The sequence below is a fragment of the Salvelinus namaycush genome, chromosome 6 (assembly GCF_016432855.1).
Source record: "Salvelinus namaycush isolate Seneca chromosome 6, SaNama_1.0, whole genome shotgun sequence".
NCBI lineage: Eukaryota > Metazoa > Chordata > Actinopteri > Salmoniformes > Salmonidae > Salvelinus > Salvelinus namaycush.
The window spans coordinates 40,173,334-40,197,013 of record NC_052312.1 but is presented as its reverse complement, the minus strand read 5'-3'; the positions used below and the strand labels follow the sequence as shown (position 1 = coordinate 40,197,013).

Sequence of the window (23,680 nt, the reverse complement as noted above, 5' to 3'; positions counted from 1 at the left end):
ATGACACTAGGAAGAAAGAACAGGAGGGTGGAGAAGAGTGGCGACCAGAAATCAGTTACAATGGAACTGATGAGGACGTTGAACGAATTGAAGAGGCTGGTGAATCCAGTTCTGGACAGCAGAAACCCCGATCATCACTACACGCTCGTCCAGTGGCCGTCGACGGTAAGGACATTCGGAGCAGAGTACATTACATACCTCTGTGCACTGTTCATGGCGATTGCCAAACTGTGTTATTGATAACTGGCTGTTATTACTAGTTGGAACAATATTAAGTTAAGCGACAGTGCTTTTTCCATTAGACTAGTCAGGATATTTTTAGCTGCTGTTTCCATTGTGGCTATAGCTACTCCACCAGCAGAGCTTTATTTGAGCCGGATCCTGCCGGAACAGGAACATGTTTTCCCGGATCCGGTACCTCTCGTGGCATGAAACATCATTTTCACTGTTTGCTCTTATTAGAATTTCTACATTGCAATCATAGTTAAGTACTTGACTATTCCCCAAAAGTTAAGTCTGTTTGTTTGGGGGGGAAATATTGGTACCCTAAAGCCAAGGATTTAATGGTTGAATTAAGTAAGATATTAATTCATATGACATGGATTCATTTTTAGCTCTAATTCTTGGTAACCAATGGGCAATTAAGATTGTAGATTTTAACAAGTTACACAATTCAGTATTTCATAATATATTCCCTTCAGACCTGTGTTCAAATACTACTTGAAATCTTTGAAATCTGTTTAGCGTTTGCTTTAGCCTACCTGGAGTGCCAGATGGGCGGGGTTTGCAGTTTTGTGACTACTCTATTGGGTCCATTATGGAAATTTTTCAAATAGTAGGCTATTTGAAGTTGAAACCAGGTCTGCTTCTGTAACTGGTGGGGTAGTGGTTACTGTTGCTACCACAATTCCTGGAAGCCTACATGTTTCAAAATGTTACTACCACATTGTTGGGAAGTTGGGATTTAACAATGAGTGGACCTCCTAGAAAAACCCATCTGCTTGAGCTGTTATTTGTTTAGTTGTTCTTTGGGGGTGTATTTATTATGGATGAGTTGACTGTGGTCTGTCCACTGCATGCTGAAAATACCTATTATAATTGTCAGTCACCAGCTGAAATAGAGAACCATCTGAGAAGATGCTGTGTAATCAGTCACCACAATAGTTTTGGAGTACATTTACAATAATAATTTGCTAGCTAGTCAGGGTTATGACAGTTTGACAGTATATTGTAACAGTTGACCGTGGTCCAGGGCCGGCTTGCCCTATATGCAGACCACGCACTACGCGTAGGGCCCCTGACCACTAGGGGGCCCCTGACTTTAAAAAAATAAGGAAAACACTGTTGTGACATTCTGTCTATAGGACAGAAGGCCACAATCCAACATGGATGACCAATATTCAGTATATCTTTATATTGCTTGTTCAGCTGAAGCACTACTGTACATGTAGCAGACATGAGTCGGGCTCATGGTCTCGTGATGAGGTAGCCCTGCCTCACCCTCGGCCTTACAGAGAGTATCCTCTTGGTCTCACTGTCAAGGTGTTGGTTTCTCCTGTGGGAGACCCGGGTTCAGATCCCGCCTGTGACAGTAGCCCTACTCATTTTACCTCGCTGTGAAATTAACATGCCCTTCCTGGTGTTCTCCTGCCCCCACTAACGAGTTCAAACAGGAGAAGGGCCTTACTTTTGCTCACCTTGTGTCAGGGGGTTAGAACATCACAGATCTTAAAATCACATTTACGCATTCATATTGTGTGCTTGGCACAATCCTACTTGGAGTGTGTCTTCAAGGAAAAGCATAGTAAACATACAACTTAACAAAAAGAAAGCTAAACAGCACATAGGACTTTTGAAAACAATAGTGATTTCTTTGGGATTTTGATTGCAGGAAATATACTAAAGCATTCTGAATACATTGGTGAATGGTTCAATGTGTGAATTAGGGTTTGTTCTTCTAGTAGTTATCAAGGTAGTGGTTAGAGGGATGTCTGTCAAACCCATTTTGACTTTGGAATGTCTTCATAGAGACTCCAAATTCGTTAATGGGATAATTTTACAAAAATGTAACAATCTTAATGATTTTTGTTTTTTTACCTTGAAAGAAGTTGTCTGTCTTACAATTTTAGTACAAACACGACGGAGAGGCCTGTGAAGTAAACGTGTAAACATTTCCTAAAATATCTCACACTGCAATCCAACTTCTCTTGCGACAATATGACTCGAGATAAGATCTGTGTTTGACTTAAAACATTTAGGAACGTATTGCATGCATTAATTACTTAACAGGGCTTTTCATAGAGCTTGTATTAACTCTACTCGACCACTCTACTCGACCACTATTTCATTTTAAATTTGACCACTCTTTCATTTGGGGCAGCAGGTAGCCTAGTGGTTAGAGCATTGGGCCAGTAACAGAAAGGTTGCTAGATCAAATCCCGAGATGACAAGGTCTGTCGTCCTGCCCCTGTTCTGCCCACTGTTCCTAGGCTGTCATCGTAAATAAGAATTTGTTGTTATTTAGTTAAACAAAGGTTACATTTATTTTTTATTTAATGAAATTGTAATGAGATTTTTTTGGGGGAAAAATGCTTACAATAGCAGCACTGATTTATATACTGAACAAAAATATAAAGGCAACATGCAATAATTTCATTGATTGTACTGAGTTACAGGAAATCAGTCAATTTAAATAAATCCTAAATCTATGGATTTCACATGACTAGGAATACAGATATGGATCTGTTTGTCACAGATACCTTTAAAATAAATGGGCCTCACAATTGGCCTCAGGAAATTCATTAGGCCCTTATCTATGGATTTCACATGACTGTGAATACAGATATGCATCTGTTGGTCACAGATATTAAAATTGCCATTGATAAAATGGAATTGTGTTCATTGTCCATAGCATATGCCTGCCCATACCATAACCCCACCGCCACCGTGGGACCTCTGTTCACAACGTTGACATCAGCAAACAACTCGCCCACACGATGCCATACATGTGGTCTGCGGTTGTGAGGCCGGTTGGACGTACTGCCAAATTCTCTAAAATGACATTGGAGGTGGCTAATGGTAGCGAAGTGAACATTCAATTCTCTGGCCACAGCTCTGGTGGACATTCCTGCAGTCAGCATGCGAATTGCACGCTCCCTCAACTTGAGACATCTGAGGCATTGTGTTGTGTGACAAAACTGCACATTTTAGAGTGGCCATTTATTGTCCCCAGCACAAGGTACACCTGTGTAATGATCATGCTATTTAATCAGCTTCTTGATATGCCACCCCTGTCAGGTGGATGGATTATCTTGGCAAAGGATAATTGCTCACTAACAGGGATGTAAACAAATTTGTGCACAACATTTGAGAGAAATAAATGTTTTGTGTGTACGGAAAATGTCTGGGATCTTTTATTTCAGCTCATGAAAGATGGTACCAACACTTTACATGTTGCGTTTATATTTTTGTTCAGTGTACTTCCATGTGCTTTTTACCTGCAGAACCGGATAGTGACATGCCCTCCCAGGTCTTCTCCTGCCCCCAGTGCCCATTCTCCCACAGGAGAGAGGTGAACCTTCAGCAGCACATCAGGAAGGAACATCTAACAGAGGAGGACAGCAGGAGCCTGGACTCTGGAGGAGCTGAGAACTCACTGCCATCCAGTCAAACAATACAGAGACCTTCAATCAAGACAACCAAGAAGTACATCTGCTTTAAATGTGGAAAGGGTTTCAGAAGCCCATCGGACCTGAAACGACATAAGGGTGTTCACACAGACATGCAGCCGTTCCATTGCAACCAGTGTGATAAAAGATTCAAAGCGAAGGGTAGTCTAAAACAGCACCAACGAGTTCACTCAGGAGAAAGGCCTTATGATTGCTCACATTGTGGCAGGGGGTTTAGGACATCGGATATCTTAAAATCTCATATACGCATTCATACTGGGGAGCGACCTTATGGGTGTACAATATGTGGGAAGAGATTTATTCAACGGCAAGTACTAACAAGACACATCAGGATGCACAGTGGAGAGAAACCATACTTGTGTAGCATTTGTGGAAAGACCTTTGCTTGCTCAGGGGAACTGATGGTACACTCAAGGATCCACACAGGGGAACGACCGTATCATTGTGAACAATGTGGGAATACTTTTAGTCTAGCAAGTAAACTGAAAGTGCATCAGCGAAGTCATACAGGCGAACGCCCATACCCCTGTACACAGTGCCCCAAAGGCTTCTCCACTTCCACCAGACTAGTGAAACACATGCGAATTCATACTGGGGAGAAACCTTACCCATGTGTAAAGTGTGGCAAAAGATTCTCTGAAAGGGGAAACATGAGAATACATCAACGAATGCATGAAAAAGAGAGAAAAGGTCGACAAATGTATTGATAAACCAACACTAAGCTGTTGAAATGTTATTTGGAGATTCTACTCTATATAGTTCTCTGCTACATTTTCAGGTGATTATGACATGTTTGTAGATCTTCTAATTTGTCATAATACCAGGCGGTGTAACTTACTTCACAGATGATTGGCAAAATTTGTGTTCTAAATATTGTAACCATTCTGTAAAATGTTAAAGTTATGTCTGGTTATATGCGAACAGATTAGATTTTACCCTGAAATAATTCCCTGAGTTCAATGCTACCCAGTTGGAAAACTAACAATGGGCAAAAACACTATTATAAACCACATTTCTAATATAGCAGGACATCTTAAACAATACCCTCAAATAAAAAGTGACATTGTGTACTTTTGCCTCATATTTATAGTTTACACACCTGGCACCAACTCTCTTGTGTTGTTTCCTATAGACCCAAAATATATGTAGATTAATTCAAAGTAATTGAACAATTGCTCAATTCTATTTAGCCTTTTTCCACTCGTTAACTTCACTATATACAGTGCCTTCGGAAAGTATTCAGACCCCTTGACTTTTTCCACATTTTGTTACGTTATGGCCTTATTCTAAAATGGATTAAATAATTTTTCCTTATCTGTTTTTGCTCTGTCATTATGGGGTATTGTGTGTAGATTGCTGAGTTAAAATGTGTATCCATTTTAGAATAAGACTGTAATGTAACAAAATGTGTAAAAAGTAGAGGGGTCTGAATACTTTCTGAATGCACTGTAGGTGATTTGGTGGTAAACACAGATTCAATAAACGCGCCATTATTGTACTAACAAAGCTGGCTAGTGGTGTGTAGGGTCCAGTGATTTGTGGACATCTATCAGCTTTGCCTTTCTCCCAGTGGCATTTAATTCCTCCATGGAATTTACGGTGAGTTCCAAAAGTATTGGGACAGTGACACATTTTGCGTTGTTTTAGCTCTGTACTCCAGCACTTTTGAAGTGATACAGTGACTATGAGGTTAAAGTGCAGACTGTCAGCTTTAATTTGAGGGTATTTACATCCATATCAGGTGAACCTTTTAGACATTATAGTACCCCCATTTAGGGGACCAAAAGTATTGGGACAAATTCACTTACACTGTGTGTATAAAACATGAAGGACCCGTTCCTAATATTGAGTTGCTCTGAACTCTGGAGGAGCTGAGAACTCACTGCCATCCAATGAAACAGTAAAGAACTCCTCAGCCAAGACAACGAAGAAGTACATCTGCAAACAATGTTCCACCAAAGGGAACATGAAAGAACATAAACGTGTTCACACAGAGGAAAAGCTGTTTCATTGTGACCAGTGTGAGAAGAAATTCAAAAATCAAAGAGTACTCTAATACTGCACCAATGTGTCCACACAGGAGAAAGACCATATCTTTGCTCACATTTTGGCAGGGGGTTTATGACATCTGGGACCTTTAACTTCCCATATACTTACTCATACTGGGGAGAGACCATTCACCTGTTCTATATGTGGGAGGAGATTTATCCAACAGCAATTACTAACACACCACCTCAGCATGCATACAGGGGAGAAATCATACTTACTGTATGTAGCATTTGTGGAAATACATTTTATTCCTCAGGGGCCTTGTTGGTACACTCATGAACACACATGGGTAAATCTCCCCACAGATGTCAACTTTGTGGGAAGATGTTTAGAATGTATTGGATACTCATGTTGCAGCGAAGGACTCACACAGGCGAGCTCCCATTCCCCTGCTCTCATTGTGAAAAACGCTTCATTTCAAAAGCGCTCTAAGATGACATGCTTATTCATTCTAGAGAGAAACCTCATCCGTGTCTATGTGGGAAGCGGTTTAATTTGAGAATCCATAAATAAAACTCATAGGCCATAGTTCAGGTAGTTGTCTTGTTTTCGAACACAACATTTCTTCATAGATGTTCATTTTCAAACTCTGTTTGACTCTCTCAAAGCCTTTTTTAAGTTCTTGGTTGTTTTTCATTTAAATATGGACTCAACCACAATCTTGTATTTTTTGTAAATTGATGTGTCCATTGTTGAAAACCCTGGCCTGGAGAAATGGTCCATACAATCCAGGATCCTTGAGATGTCCCAATTGAAGTTTAAATTTAAAATGGTTAAGGTAAGGGTTATGTAGGGGTTAAGGTTTAGGGTAGGGATATCCCAAGTATTCCAGATAGCACTTACCCTGAAAAAATTATTTATGTGAAGGCAGATATTTGTATGAAGGAGTCTTTATTTTAACTTTCATTGTTAGACATTTGAACATTCTAGATAGTTTAGTGCTACTGGATAGTTGTATCAATATGCTTGTGTCAACTTCCAGGGATACTCACACGCTCTTCCTAAAGGTGTGCATACACATGTGAAATAGGGGCTCCAGCACTTTCGATTTGAAGTGATACAATGACTATGAGGTTAAAGTGCAGACTGTCAGCTTTAATTTGAGGAGACAGTTTGCGCTGTTCTGTGAAGGGGGTAGTACACAGCGTTGTACGAGATATTCAGTTTCTTGGCAATTTCTCGCATGGAATAGCCTTCATTTCTCAGAACAAGAATAGACTGACGAGTTTCAGAAGAAAGTTCTTTGTTTCTGGCCATTTTGAGCCTGTAATCGAATCCACAAATGCTGATACGCCAGATACTCAACTAGTCTAAAGAAGGACAGTTTTATTGCTTCTTTAATCAACCCAACAGTTTTCAGCTGTGCTAACATAATTGCAAAATGGTTTTCTAATGATCAACTAGCTTTTTAAAATGATAAACTTGGATTAGCTAACACAACGTGCCATTGGAACACAGGAGTGATAGTTGCTGATAATGGGCCTCTGTTGCCTATGTAGATATTCCATTAAAAATCTGCCGTTTCCAGCTACAATAGTCATTTACAACATTAACAATGTCAACACTGTATTTCTGATCAATTTGATGTTATTTTAATGGACAAAAAATAGCTTTTCTTTCAAAAACTAGGATATTTCTAAGTGGCCCCAAACTTTTGAACGGTAATATATATATATATAGTACCAGTCAAAAGTTTGGACACACCTGCTCATTCCAGGGTTTTTCTTTATTTTAAAAATGTTCTACATTGTAGAATAATAGTGAAGTCATCAAAACAATGAAGTAACAGATATGGAATCATGTAGTTACCAAAAAAGTGTTAAACAACTGGAAATATGTTATATTTGAGATTCTTCAAAGTAGCCACCCTTTGCCTTGATGACAGCTTTGCACATTCTTGGCATTATATTATATAATTATATTGTACATCGCCCTGAGAAAGTTGTCACCATTTATTGACTAAGTAGCCATTCTGTTATTTTCCCCTTGGTAAGGTGATCGGTTGTTAAGGAACTTTGGGCACAGACTTCACAATGACACTGAGGTTTTACTTAGTGCACTGCCAACCGTACTGTACTCTGTGAGCACAGTAGGGTTAACATGATGTAAGCATGTTGTGTAGCTGTTCTGTACCTGAAATAATGAAGAAGAAGAAAATGTTTTAACGCAACTATCAAGTTGTCCTTTTAATAATCGTTCATGTGTTTTGGGGCAAGCTCTTGATGCATGTTGGAACGGAGTCCTCCCTTTTCTCCTGCATAGTCACCCGTTCAAGTGTCCTTGTCTGAGGAATGTTTATTTTTATTTTCAGTCCCTCAGTCAGGTACCTGATTCCCTTCTGGTTCATGCTGGGCTGAAGTGCAATTGGGTACACTTTGTTTTCCATTGTAGTCAGACCTGGGTTCAAATACAATTTCAAATATCTCAACTTTCACCTACATTGTCCAATATTCAGTTATCTTTTATTTCAGAAGACAAGTAGTTGAATATTTTAATGTATTTGAAAATACTAAAATACACTGACTCAAATCCACTCCCATGCATTTAACCCAGGTATTTGAAAATAGTATTTAAAATAAGTGTTTGAAAATACTCTTACTATTAGTTTTTTTTTTTTACAAATAGCCATTCAAATACTCAAATATAAGTACTTGTTTTGTTTTTGAAAATACGCAAATACACTGAAAAATGTATTTTAAATACCAGATATCGAAATACATATTTGAACCCAGGTCTGATTGTAATAAATGATCACTCAGTAATTGTCTGTGATGACTCAATCATTTCTAAATTAACTAATAATACAGCATGTGTATGATATATGTATATTATTATGTACATGATGCTACATTTATTATCCATCATACACTTAAAGTTTTTATTAAGTGTGGGAAAGGATTTACTCGGATGAGCAACATGAGACTACGTTTGAAAACTCGTAAGAAATAACTCATTGGATCTTTGTCAGACTGAAGTGATTTTTACATTTGTGTTAGGTGTTTGTATTTCTCCTTGAGCTCATTGTATTATAGGTAATGTACAATGAACAAAAATATAAATGCAACAAGTGTTGGTTTCATGAGCTGAAATAAAAGATCCCAGATATCTTCCATATGCACAAAAGCTTATTTCTCTGAAATTTGATGCACAAATTTGTTTACATCCCTGTTGGTGAGCATTTCTCCGTTGAAAAGATAATCCATCCACATTTAAAAAAAAGAATAATAACAATGTTTTTAACCTTTATTTATACAGGTTTTTCTCATTGAGATAACATCTCTTTTCCAAGCGAGACCTGGTCCAATAGCAGCAGGGGGAACAACGTTTCAGACAAAACAACTTACATACACTAACACATCATTAATCAAAACTATAAACACACATACAATACAACAAAAACATTTTACATTAAAAACACGACAGTCTTGACTAAAAACAGCTGGCCTAAAAACAATTACTCTATGATATATACATCGATCAAGTGTTTAAACTCCACAAACGAAACTAGATCATCAAATTTTTAAATGTTCAGGAGAGAATTCCAGGACAATGGTGCTAAGTAGCTAAAACTATTTCTACCATGACTTGTTCTAATTTTTGGTACTGTTAGAAGCAAATGAGAATGGGACCGTAATTTATATTTATTTACCGACCTGACTAAAAAATAACACACAATATGGCCTTATAAATCAGTGTATACCAGTGTTTAAGCCTACGCAAGGTCAATGACGGCCAGCCAACAGCGCTGTAGAGATCACAATGATGTGTTAAACGTTTTTGATTTGTAATGAACCTGAAGGCTGCATGATACACTAAACCAAGTGATAGGTGTGGCATATCAAAAAGCTGATTAAAGAGCGTGATCATTATACAGGTGCACCTTGTGCTGGGGACATAAAATGGCCACTAAAATGTTTTGTCACACAACACAAGGATCTGTACACAAATGTCCTTGTTTTTCCATGGCCTGCATGCTCCCCAGATATGTCATCCATTGAGCATGTTTGGAATACTCTGGATTGACGTGTACAATACCGTGTTCCAATATCCATAAACATCGCACAGCCATTGAAGAGAGGGACAACATTCCACAGGCCACAATCAACTCCTTGCACACTTTATGCGAAGGAGATGTGTCGCGGTGTCACGGTTTTCTAAAGTTGAACCCAGAAGCAGACCAGGACAAGGAGAGTAAGACGAAGGTGAGTATTTATTTACAAGTTTGAATGTAGTGATAGAAAAATCCAAGTGACGGAGCGGGCAGCGGAGGTGAGTTGATGGGATTGAATAGGCAGATCCAATGAAGTAACTGAAGTCACCGACGACCAGGTAGGGATGAGATGAGTGTTCCGGGTGAATGACTGTAGACAGAAAAAACGGAGGTGAGCTCAAGGCAAGCAAGACGTACAAAACAAACTCTATCAAACTGGAGGCTGATACACTGGCACAACATACTGTTCCTGGCTAACGATCCGGCAGGGAATGGATGTCAGGTCAGTGCTTATGAAGTGGAGGGGTGATGATCAGGACCAGGTGTGCAGATAGCGAATTGGAAACAGGTGCGGTAAATCAGAGATCTCCCAACCAGCTACGTCGCCCGGCAACCAGACAGGGTGCGTTCCAGGACACCGAAAAAAACACTCCAGGACAGAACACAGGCAAAAACAGACTCAGGAAGCGGGATTCGTGACACGCGGTGCATGAGGCAAATGGTGGTCACACCAGATACTGACTGGTTTTCTGATCTACGCCCCTACTTTTTTTTAAGGTATCTGTGACCAGCATATCTGTATTCCCAGTCATATGAAATCCCTAGATTCGGGCCTAATTTATTCATTTCAATTGACTGATTTCCTTAACTCAGCAAAAATTTTGAAATTGTTGCATGTTGCATTTATATATTTGTTCAGGATACTTAACAATAAAAAGCTGAAATGTCTTGAGTCAATAAGTATTCAACCCCTTTGTTATGGCAAGCCTAAATAAGTTCAGGAGTAAAAATTTGCTTAACAAGTCACAAGTTGCATGGACTCACTCTGTGTGCAATAAAAGTATATAACGTTTTTAAAAGATTACCTAATTTCTATACCCCACACATACAATTATCTGTAAGGTCTCTCCGTCGAGCAGTGAATTTCAACAACAGATTCAACCACAAAGACCAGCAAGGTTTACCGGTGCCTCATAAAGAAGGGCACCTATTATTAGATGGTTAAAAATTAACTAAAATGCAGACAGTGTATAGCTCTTTGAGCATGGTGAAGTTATTAATTACACTTTGGATGGTGTATCAATCACTAAAAAGATACAGGCGTCCCACTCAGTTGCCGGAGAGGAAGAAAACCTTAGGATTTTGCCCAACGAATCCAATGGTGACATCAAAACAGAGTTTAATGGCTATGATAAGAGAAAACAACATTGCAGTTACTCCACAAAACTCATCTAATGGACAGAGTCAAAAGAAGGAAGCCTGTACAGAATACGAATATTCCAAAACATGCATCCTGTTTGCAACAAGGCACTAAAGTAATACTGCAAAAATACAAAGTGTTATATTTGGGGCAGGTCCAATATAACACATTACTCAGTACCCATCTCCTTATTTTCAAGCATACTGGTGGCTATATCATGTTATGTGTATGCTTGTAATCGTTAAGGACTGGGGAGTTTTTCAGGATAAAAAAGAAACAGAATGTAGCGAAGCACAGTCAAAATCCTAGGGGGAAACCTGGTACAGTCTGCTTTCCACCACACACAAAGAAATCATATGATTTTTCATATCTTCATATCTTTATCATGAATTCACCTTTCAACAGGACAATAGCCTAAAACACAAGGCCAAATCTACACTAGAGCTGATTCTACAAAGTATTGACTCAGGGGTGTGAATACTTATGTAAATGAGATATTTCTGCATTTTATTTTCAATACACTTACAAAAATGTCTAAAAACATATTTTCACTTTGTCGTTATGGAGTATTGTGTGTAGATGTGAGATTTTTATTAATTTAAAACAATTTGAATTCAGGCTGTAACACAACAAAATGTGGAATAAGTCAAGGGGTATTAATACTTTCTGAAGGCACTGTTTGTTGAAATATGGGTGGTATTACCCTCCAGTTCATTCCTTTAAGTCAAAGTTGTTTAAAGACTTCCTCCAGCTACGTCATCGGCCTCGACCCTTGCTTGAGGAACAATATAGAAGCAATATAGAACAAAATACATTTTGTTATGTAAATCAGGTGACAAATCAGGTGAAAAGGAGACTGGAGTGTCACTTTAACAAAAAAAAGTGGAACAGCTTATGTTATCCCTGCCATTCAACGCCCTTCAACATAAAAAAAGGTGCTTAACCTGTTCCATAGTGTGTTTGTTGTTCTATAGATATATGGTGCTTTTCTTACCTTATACATGAGCTTTGGTCACACCCATATGTACATGGTCCACTGGCACTGTGTAGTTCTACATTTTTGCTGGTGAAACAGTAAAAGGCACAGATTCTACTGGCTTTGGGATACAGTCGTGCATTACTTCAAACACTCAAAGTTTGATTTAATAGAATTGCAAACTTTGGGAGGAACAATGCGTTTTTTTACAAAAATCCATCCTTCCATCACTCTGCCACTAGTTGGAATCCTACTTTTGGGGTATGTTGCGTCTAACGTGTTTTATTAAGTCAAATTAGTGATATCTGATCTTTGGAGAAACTTCATCATAGAATAACATCAGAATGCAAGTGTTCTCATTCTGAATACATCAGAACAACATCAGAATACAATGTATGAGTGTCGTCATACTGATGGTTTCCACGATGACGATATTATCATTCATTATATCAATCTATGAATTTTGCGAGTACCTCGTAATGCTTACACTGCCAGAAAGATTTAAATCTCATCTTTCTAGTAAAAATGTTTTTATCATTTTCTGAGGTGTAGTCCCTTTTGAGGACACAAGCTCAAGTACACAGTATGATAAAGATATGAAGATATGAAAAATCATATGATTTCTTTCCTATTCAACAAAAGTGGGGGAATTGGGCTTGAAATGATTGAAATGCTTTCTAAATATAGTAACAATCAGATTTAAATGACTTACTATAATATTAAACCTTTCTTATACCTGTAAAATACATATAATCATACTTAGTGCTTTATTTTTCGTCTGGCATTAAGGAGGCGCTAGTGTCAAATGCATGCTCTTTGCCAATTTCGTTTAAACTAGCGCTCTGCTATTTTCCATCGCTGGCTCCAGGGTTGGTAATTTACCAGTTTTAGATCAACTGGTTTGCTGATTGGGAAGCGTGGAAATATTTGAGGTGTGCGCTTAACAAGGTGCGCCAACGGGCCAATTTCAAGCAGCGCTATTGATGATATTTAAGACTCACCATAAAGATGGTTTTAGCGGTAACGTAATTGGTTATGGCATCGATTTTGCAAGCTGAGGGGGCAAAGTAGCTTAGTTAGTAGTCTATAACCAATGTTTTATTAAAATAACACGAGCAGTCAAAAGACATTCACTTTTTTAATTAGTTTTGTCCATGTGGCTTCTGTGAAGATTTTGGACTCATTAGGTCTATGTGCAATGCACATTGAATATAAGGTGTCAGTAACTGTATGAAGTCAGTTACGGGACGTCAAGTTATTACTATAGACTGGCCATATCAACGACGATGGTGGGCACATTTTATTATAACGTTTGGGTCGAACATGCAGTGCATTTTCGAAATGCAAATGCCATAAAGGAATATATCCACGTTAAAGCCAACGTGTGCCAGCTGCCAGCGGTGTGCACACATTGCCTTATGCTCATTGAAGGAGAGATGCGAATTATGATATTATGCTTCTAACCCGATCCTTTTTAGAACAAGATGTTTCATTTTTATTAGAATTTGATTAGAATTATACACTGTCAATCAGCCTAGTGATTTTCATCTTGTTTATTGACTACGTTTGGAAATTGGCATGTCGACGGCAATTAACAGTAGGCCTTGCCCCTATCTATATCAGTGCGAATTCCATAGCCTATGGAACCATGCATTTCCGTATTGAAGCAATGCAGTTTGAAAAATGTGGACGGCAAACATGTTCAACATATTTAGCAAATATGGGGCAGGTTATTTAACAAACTAGGTTATAATGGACTAACATTCGAATCACTTCCTAATCTTTAATATCCCTAATGTTGGAAACGAAAATCATTATTGTGTCATCCAGAGTCACATTTATTTATTTTGTAAGCCATAGCACATACTATTTTAGATAGCCGACAGCAGGTTTTTAAAGACCAAAGCGTTCGATCTGATCCGTGTTTACCATGGAAAACTGACTAAGATGCAGGTATCATCACAGCCCCAGGTAACTTCCTGCTTTCCAACACATTTTCCCATGGGGCAGAGAGAAAAATGTCCAGTTTTATAATGCTATTCTACACATTTTCCCATGGGGCAGAGAGAAAAATGTCCAGTTTTATAATGCTATTCTACACATTTTCCCATGGGGCAGAGAGAAAAATGTCCAGTTTTATAATGCTATTCTACACATTTTCCCATGGGGCAGAGAGAAAAATGTCCAGTTTTACAATGCTATTCTACACATTTTGTCATGAGCCTTGGAGATAATTTTGTCACAACTTGTTTATTCATCAAAACCCAGACACCCCCCGAACCTTTAGTGTTACCGCTAGTGATAATATTTACATTTGGGTTATGTTTGTTAAAATAGAGCCCTTAGTGACAATACAAAATTGGCACAATTTCATATAACTGCCTATTGATAATTTTCTGCCCCGCGTCTGAGCGACTCAGAGATGCAAATTTGCCCCTCCGTGACCTAGTGAAAGTTATCTTGTTTAAATTCTATGAAATTATGTTGTATTTTTTCATGCTGAGAACATCACAGCGAGAAAAAACTGCTTTGCTGCAATAGCTAATCTCCCCTGTTTCATGTGCGGTATTGCAAACGGAGCTGTGAGGTTCACAGCCAGAGAAAATCGATCCTTTGTCTGGATAGACCAGAAAGTGTGACGTGTTGCTCTTTATGCAAATTATTTCACATACTGCATCTCAGTTGAGAGCGAGAGCAGCATGTGAAGCCTGACAAGCTTTCAAGGAGTGCACAGTAATTGATGTTGCACGATTCACAGAGCACTCTGTACACAAAAATGTCCTCTAATTTACATGAGGTTTTAAGAGAGAAATATAAAGGGAGTGTAAGCAGCAGCAGCTATGTAGAAAAACGTGTTTATAAAATAACACATGCGTTCTTTCTTCCCCCAATTCTTGAATATGTATAAGTAGCCTGCATCATTCTTCGGAGGTGGAACCTAAACAAGTTGTTCTGCTCTAGAACAGGAATTATAGTGCTTTCAGAAAGTATTCACACCCCTTGACCTATTCCACATTTTGTTGTGTTACAGCCTGAGTTGAAAATGTATAACATTTAGATTTTCTATCACTGGCCTACATACAATACCCCATAATGTCAAAATTGATATATATATATATTGTTTAAGTGTTAATTACACTGAACTAAAATATAAACTCAACATGTAAACTGTTGGGCCCATGTTTCATGAGCTGAAATAAAAGATCCCAGAAATGTTCCATACGCACAAAATGTTTTATTTCTCTCAAATTTTGTGCACAAATTTGTTTACATCCCTGTTAGTGAGTACACACGAAAGTGTGTTCCAGTTCCCGACAATATCCAGCAACTTCGCACAGCCATTCGATGGGAGTGGGACAACATTCCACAGGTCACAATCAACAGCCTGATCATCTCTATGCGAAGGAGATGTCACGCTGCATCAGGCAAATGATGGTTACACCAGATACTGACTGGGTTTCGGATCCACGCCCCTACATTATTTTAAGGTATCTGTGACCAACAGATGCATATCTGTATTCCCAGTCATGTGAAATCCCTAGATTAGTGCCTAATTTATTTATTTAAATTGACTGATTTCCTTACATGAACTGTAACTCAGCAAAATCTTAGAAATTGTTTCTTGCTGCATTTTTATTTTTGTTCAGTATAATTAACAAGGAAAAGCTGAAATGTCTTGAGTCAATAAGTATTCAACCCTGTTATTTAAAAACATTATAATAACTAGGCAAGTCAGTTAAGAACAAATTCTTATTTACAATGACAGCCTAGTAACAGTGCCTTGTTCAGGGGCAGAACGACAGATGTTTACCTTGTCAGCTTGGGGATTCGATCTAGCAACCTTTCAGTTACTGGCCCAACACTCTAACCACTAGGCTACCTGCTGCCCCAAAATTATAATGGAAGCCTAAATAAGTGCAGGAGTAAAAATGTGCTTAACAAATGACATGAATTGCATGGACTCATTCTGTGTGCAATAATAGTGTTTAACATGATTTTTGAAAGACTACCTCATCTCTATACCATACGCATAAAATTATCTGTAAGGTCCCTCAGTCGAGCAGTGAATTTCAACAACAGATTCAACCACAAAGACCAGGGAGGTTTTCCAATGCCTCGCAAAGGGCACCTATTGGTTGATGGGTAAAATTAAATAAAAATTCAGACAGTGAATAGCCCTTTGAGCATGGTGACATTTTTAATTACACTTTGGATGGTGTATCAATACACCCAGTCACTGCAAAGATACAGGCATCCCACTCAGTTGCCGGAGAGGAAGGAAACCGCTCAGGGATTTCACCATGAGGCCAATGGTGACATCAAAACAGAGTTTAATGGCTATGATAAGAGAAAACAACATTGTAATTACGCCCCAAACTCATCTAATGGACAGAGTCAAAAGAAGGAAGCCTGTACAGAATACGAATATTCCAAAACATGCATCCAGTTTGCATCAAGGCACTAAAGTAATACTGCAAAAATACAAAGTGTTATATTTGGGGCAAGTCCAATATAACACATTACTCAGTACCCCTCTCCTTATTTTCAAGCATACTGGTGGCTGCATCATGTTATGTGTATGCTTGTAATCGTTAAGGACTGAGGAGTTTTTCAGGATAAAGAAACAGAATGGAGCTAAGCACAGTCAAAATCCTAGAGAAAAACCTGTTTGTCTGCTTTCCACCAGACACTGGGAGATGAATATACCTTTCAGCAGGACAATAGCCTAAAACACAAGCCCAAAACAACACTGGAGTTGCTTACCAAGAAACCATGACTGTTCCTGAGTGGCTGAGTTACAGTTTTGACTTAAATCTATTTGAAAATCTATGGCAAGATCTGAAAATGGTTGTCTAGCAATGATCAGAAACGAACTTGACAGAGTTTGAAGAATTTAGAAAAAAATGTATCTTAGAGACTTACCCAGAAAGACTCTCAGCTGTAATCGCTGCCAAAGGTGCTTCTACAAAGTTTTGACTCAGGGGTGTAAATACTTGTGTAAATTGATATTTATGTATTTCATTTTCAATAAATGTACAAAAATGTGCTTAACCTGTTCCAACAGAAAAAAGGTGCTTAACCTGTTCCATAGTGTGTTTGTTGTTCTATAGATATATGGTGCTTTTCTTACCTTATACATGAGCTTTGGTCACACCCATATTTACATGGTCCACTGGCACTGTGTAGTTCTACATTTTTGCTGGTGAAACAGTAAAAGCCACAGATTCTACTGGCTTTGGGATACAGTCGTGCATTACTTCAAACACTCAAAGTTTGATTTAATAGAATTGCAAACTTTGGGAGGAACAATGCGTTTTTTTACAAAAATCCGTCCTTCCATCACTCTGCCAGTTCTTGGAATCACACTTTTTTATTAAGTCAAATTAGTGATATCTGATCTTTGGAGAAACTTCATCTTAGAATAACATCAGAATACAAGTGTTCTCATTCTGAATACATCAGAACAACATCAGAATACAATGTATGAGTGTTGTCATACTGATGGTTTCCACGATTATGATATTATCATTCATTTTGTAAATCTATGAATTTTGTGATGTCCACTTTTGATAATCATGATATTTAATTATAATATACTTCTGTTATTAGCTCTGCTCACATTGTTGAATTACGTCCACTTGTTGTGTATGTACTCTGATTACGCACCATTGTTCTTCTGTATGTGTGTCAACACAGAGCTGATAATGGCATTTAACCAAAATGTACGCTTCTCTGCATACCACTTCTTTTTACATATATGTTTTTGGGCATTGTCGATATCATAGCTGATGTACATGGTGTTAATCAATCCTCTTTCTATCTCCTATTTAGAGCCCTGGTTTTAACATATTGTTACTCATCATTTGGGTAAGATCGGAACTTCTTTAGTGTTCATTTGTTTGTAACTTTGTCAATGATATAATCCAATCTTGATAGAAATCCCATCCCGTGTATAATCCCATCAGAAAGACACTATGCCATCATCTATTTTATAGGTGATTGCTGAAATGTAGCCTTCTAAAAAAGCCCAGTGGGCCCATGACAATGAGAGTCAGGACCACAGATTAAGATCTAATTTGAGATCACATTTTCTGATTACATTACCATTGTAAATATGTATATAATTACATTTTACTCTTCTTTTCTGTTTGATTTGACATACTAGTTAAGTCACCGAAAATGTTACTTTTTATCTTCAATAGTGAGATGAAAAATATGGATGTCAGAATTGTAGAAGTTTTGGGGTAAGACAATTTGTGTTACTGACATAATAAACAAACAACTTATTTTTGTATACTTTTTTTGTGAATCCCTAACCCTCCACAACCTCTCCTGATGCCATCATTCAGTATTAACACAGTTTTAACATTGAACCCCCTCTGAAGGTTGTGTCAGCAGGACCCTGTCAATTTCAGGCGGGAAAACTGTAGTTGTAGGACCCGGGACATGCTGTCCCCACAGGGGTGAGACTCTTCTTTGGTCTACTCTAATATAATCATCTCACCCGATACCATCTCTTTGCAAAACTCACCAACTGCAGCCATTTTGAAAGCAGTACGCTATTTTACAATGTCATTTTTTGCATGGTCTTTTCAGACTCCTGTATAAGCAGCCCAGTGTGTTAATGGGGTAAGTTATTATGAATGTATTATTGTTAGTAGTAGACATAGTATCAGTAGGAGAAGGTGCATTTGGAAGTACAGGAAATGTAGTCACTATGAAAGAGTTGCTTATGATGCATTGAATATCTCTGGGCGTTCACAAGCTTTTAACATATCTTTTGTTTTTTTAGGCGCACCAATGTGGTAACTGTTACCCCTTGGTTGGCACCAATTGTCTGGGAAGGCACCTTTAATCCCTTGATTGTTGACAGCATTTACAAGCCTATGCACCTCAGCATTGCCACAACCGTCTTTGCTGTTGGCAAGTAAGTAGTCTCACACACGTCAGCCGTCCCTACCAGGATGTCTGGTAGCACTGAGCCTCAAATGTAGAATAACATTCGTGGTCGGTCATCAAACATTTCTGTAAAAAAAAAAACATTTCATGTGTCTGAAGGTAGAACTCCGCATATCCGGCAGGCCCAGAGAGAAAATCAAGTGCACGTATAGGTCTACCGCTGGCCAATCAGATACCTCATATCACCGTGTCTTTATGGTTTCCTCGAGCCTTAGGCTGTATAAAGAAGCCTCAAGCACACAGCAAAGTTGATACTGTGAAATTTCGAAACCTGTAAAGTCATGACTCTCTCTAGTCATGACTTTACAGGTTTCGAAATTTCACAGTATCAACTTTGCTGTATCAACAAGCAAGCAACCTTTCAACTACTTAACCACTAGGCTACCATGAGTAACAACATGAATTGGTGCATGAGGCAGAAATAATGCAGTGCAACTTGAGTTTCGCCATCAGCTGGAAGAATGTCCCCTTTTTGTCAGCGGAGCGAGGGAGAGCGGAGGGACGATGAGTCGGAAGAGAGACAGCCTCACCACTGCTCTCTCCCTCCCTCCCTCCCCTCAGAATGGCCCCATCAGATGCAGACTATCAATCCAGTAAAATAAATAAATAAAAAGCAAATGATTATGCTCACTCAGCTGTGCCTCACAAGTAATACAACAAATTATATATTACCAGTGTGATCATGTACCTATAATTTTTAAATATAATTTCAAAATGGTCTGAGAAGAACAGCATTGGCAGGGCAATTCAAGCATAGCCAATATGCAGTGATGATAATGTATTGGGTCTATAGCCTATTGCACAAACCACATTGCTACAGAACTGTTTTTATATGTTAATGTTGCTTAGGCATAGCCACGGGCAGTAGGGGTGCTGAGGGTGCTGCAACACCCCCTGATAAATTGAAAAACATCTTCCTGCGGCCGTATTTTTTTAAGTCATCTGAGGTGTAGATCTCAGCTTGATGCTGTCAAAACAGGTACAACGTAATCATATTGGATGATAAATAACCTAGCTATGGCAGCTATTAGTCTACTATAGCGCCAGTCGGCTTGGTTGGTTGCTCTCGTCTCTCCCTCCCTCCTCCCTGTTCCCTGTGTCACTCACTCACACTCACAGTAACTTACACATAGAGCATGGCCCCTGCTAGACCATTGCTTCTCTTTACCTTTCTCTACCTCCTGGGTACATAAAAATACATGTCACATGAACATGTACAAGAGTGACCGGTAAAAATAGGTTCAAACTTAGTTTGCACTTTCTCTGGTTAGCTGAGAAGAAATGTTTAAAAAATGTACAACCCACACATTTTGTTCTTAAATGTTCATCACTGTAAGTTCCACACTTTGACTGCCAACCTTTGAGTGCCTTAGTCTCCACTACACCCTTTTCCCAAACTAGTGAGTCTCAGTCTCAGCAGGCCTACCTCAAAGTTGGAAAATATCTTGATTTAGATTATACAGTCGTGGCCAAAAGTTTTGAGAATGACACAAATATTAATTTCCACAAAGTTTGCTGCTTCAGTTTCTTTAGATATTTTTGTCAGATGTTACTATGGAATACTGAAGTATAATTACAAGCATTTCATAACTGTCAAAGGCTTTATTGACAATTACATGAAGTTGATGCAAAGAGTCAATATTTGCAGTGTTGACCCTTCTTTTTCAAGACCTCTGCAATCCGCCCTGGCATGCTGTCAATTAACTTCTGGGCCACATCCTGACTGATGGCAGCCCATTCTTGCATAATCAATGCTTGGAGTTTGTCAGAATTTGTGGGGTTTTGTTTGTCCACCCGCCTCTTGAGGATTGACCACAAGTTCTCAATGGGATTAAGGTCTGGGGAGTTTCCTGGCCATGGACCCAAAATATCGATGTTATGTTCCCCGAGCCACTTAGTTATCACTTTTGCCTTATGGCAAGGTGCTCCATCATGCTGGAAAAGGCATTGTTCGTTACCAAACTGTTCCTGGATGGTTGGGAGAAGTTGCTCTCGGAGGATGTGTTGGTACCATTCTTTATTCATGGCTGTGTTCTTAGGCAAAATTGTGAGTGAGCCCACTCCCTTGGCTGAGAAGCAACCCCACACATGAATGGTCTCAGGATGCTTTACTGTTGGCATGACACAGGACTGATGGTAGCGCTCACCTTGTCTTTCCCGGACAAGCTTTTTTCTGGATGCCCCAAACAATCGGAAATCAGAGAAAATGACTTTACCCCAGTCCTCAGCAGTCCAATCCCTGTACCTTTTGCAGAATATGTCTGTCCCTGATGTTTTTCCTGGAGAGAAGTGGCTTCTTTGCTGCCCTTCTTGACACCAGGCCATCCTCCAAAAGTCTTTGCCTCGCTGTGCGTGCAGATGCACTCACACCTGCCTGCTGCCATTCCTGAGCAAGCTCTGTACTGGTGGTGCCCCGATCCCACAGCTGAATCAACTTTAGGAGACGGTCCTGGCGCTTGCTGAACTTTCTTGTGCGCCCTGAAGCCTTCTTCACAACAATTGAACCGCTCTCCTTGAAGTTCTTGATGATCCGATAAATGGTGGATTTAGGTGCAATCTTACTGGCAGCAATATCCTTGCCTGTGAATTCTTTTTTGTGCAAAGCAATGATGACGGCACGTGTTTCTTTTCAGGTAACCATGATTGACAGAGGAAGAACAATGATTCCAAGCACCACCCTCGTTTTGAAACTTCCAGTCTGTTATTCGAACTCAATCAGCATGACAGAGTGATCTCCAGCCTTATCCTCGTCAACACTCACACCTGTGTTAACGAGAGAATCACTGACATGATGTCAGCTGGTCCTTTTGTGGCAGGGCTGAAATGCAGTGGAAATGTTTTTGGGGGATTCAGTTCATTTGCATGGCAAAGAGGGACTTTGCAATTCATCTAATCACTCTTCATAACATTCTGGAGTATATGCAAATTGCCATCATACAAACTGAGGCAGCAGACTATGTGAAAATGTATATTTGTGTCATTCTCAAAACTTTTGGCCACGACTGCACATTATGTCATAATTACAGAAAATTGAGTTATCCTCTTGCCATATGAGACGGGCAACTGAAACCTACTTGGTTCTCCTTGTATTTTAGGTATGTGCGCTTCCTGCGTGACTTCCTAGAGACTGCCGAGAAGCATTTTATGGTGGACTTCAAAGTGCACTACTACATCTTCACTGACCGGAGGGAAGACGTGCCAGCGGTGGTCCTCGCTCCCGGTAGAAATGTAACCATCATCCCAGTCCCTGGCTCCAACCGCTGGCAGGAGATCTCCTCCAGGAGGATGGAGATGATCCAGACCACCATCGAGAACCAGATAGGTAAGGAGGCGGACTACATCTTCTGCTTGGATGTGGACACGAAGTTCCACGGACGGTGGGGGGCAGAAACATTGAGCAGGCTGGTGGCCACTATTCACCCAGGTTACTATGAGCAGACCCACGAGCACTACCCTTACGAACGCCGCCCTGCCTCGCGAGCCTACATCCCCGCGGGGGAAGGAGACTACTACTATGGAGGCGCCACCATCGCTGGCTATGTTAGGGACGTGCACAAGCTGGCAAAGTACTGCCGTGAGCAGCTTGAGGCCGATGCCGCCAACTCCATCGAGGCGGCATGGCAGGAGGAAAGCCACCTGAACAGATATCTCCTTTACAACAAGCCCACTAAGATTCTGTCTCCGGAATACCTGTGGCAGGACTTCAAGGCCAAGAACAACGAGGTGCAAATAATCCGCTTCTCTCAGGTCAACAAGAACTATGCAGAGGTTCGGCCCAACGTGAAGAAAAGAAAGTAATGCTGTGGCCATTGTTGCACCAAGATTCAGGATCCTGGCCAGGGAGGAGGATGCTGCTGTTTGTATACATTGAAGGTGGCTGGATCAGTAAACAAGCTTATGTTCCATTTTTCTCTCAATTAGTTTATATCCTTTACTGCTAAAGATGTATTATAGACATGAAGGGCTGTTTCCATGTAGAAATGTTTGTCATAGGAGCAGAAGTGTGGATAGAGGGTGAGTTTGTGAAATGAATGTGCAATTAATACTGATAATACATGATATTTGTGTTATTTGTGTCATTCTTTGTAATATATGGTGGATATATATATTATTAAAGGGGGAATATGTGATTGGTACATACATTTTTTGACTTTTTAATTCATGATATATAGCCATTGCTTCTCGCAGAATATAACTTACAGTATAAATGCCTCATGACCTTAGTTCAGGGGTCTCCAACCCTGTTCCTGGAGAGCTATCGTCCTGTAGGTGTTCACTCCAACCCTAATCTAGCACACCTGATTCTAATAATTAGCTGGTTGATAAGCTGAATCAGGTTAGTTACAACTGGGATTGGAGCGAAAACCTACAGGAGGGTAGCTCTCCGGAAATAGGGTTGGAGAGCCCTGCCTTAATTCAACGTCTGTACCGCATCAGAATCCAAAATATAAGCTTGTTGTTCTCCATCTTTTGTAAACAATGTAATCATAAAAACAACAGCACTGTATTGTCTCAAAACATGGTTAAAACTATAATTTTGATCTCATCGATGGTCAAGGTATGAATTTGAGAGCTGGTATTGATTTATATTATCC

At 39.4% G+C, this 23,680-nt stretch overlaps 1 protein-coding gene across 1 annotated transcript; it reads left to right on the top strand.

Moving 5' to 3' along the window:
* Nucleotides 1-22,883, top strand: LOC120049126 (globoside alpha-1,3-N-acetylgalactosaminyltransferase 1-like). The gene is made up of 5 exons (XM_038995367.1): nt 1-165; nt 3,548-3,705; nt 18,723-18,755; nt 18,919-19,053; nt 22,181-22,883. The coding sequence occupies exons 1-5, from the start codon at nt 1-3 to the stop codon at nt 22,881-22,883; spliced, it is 1,194 nt and encodes a 397-aa protein (XP_038851295.1).
* Nucleotides 22,884-23,680: the final 797 nt, after the last annotated feature.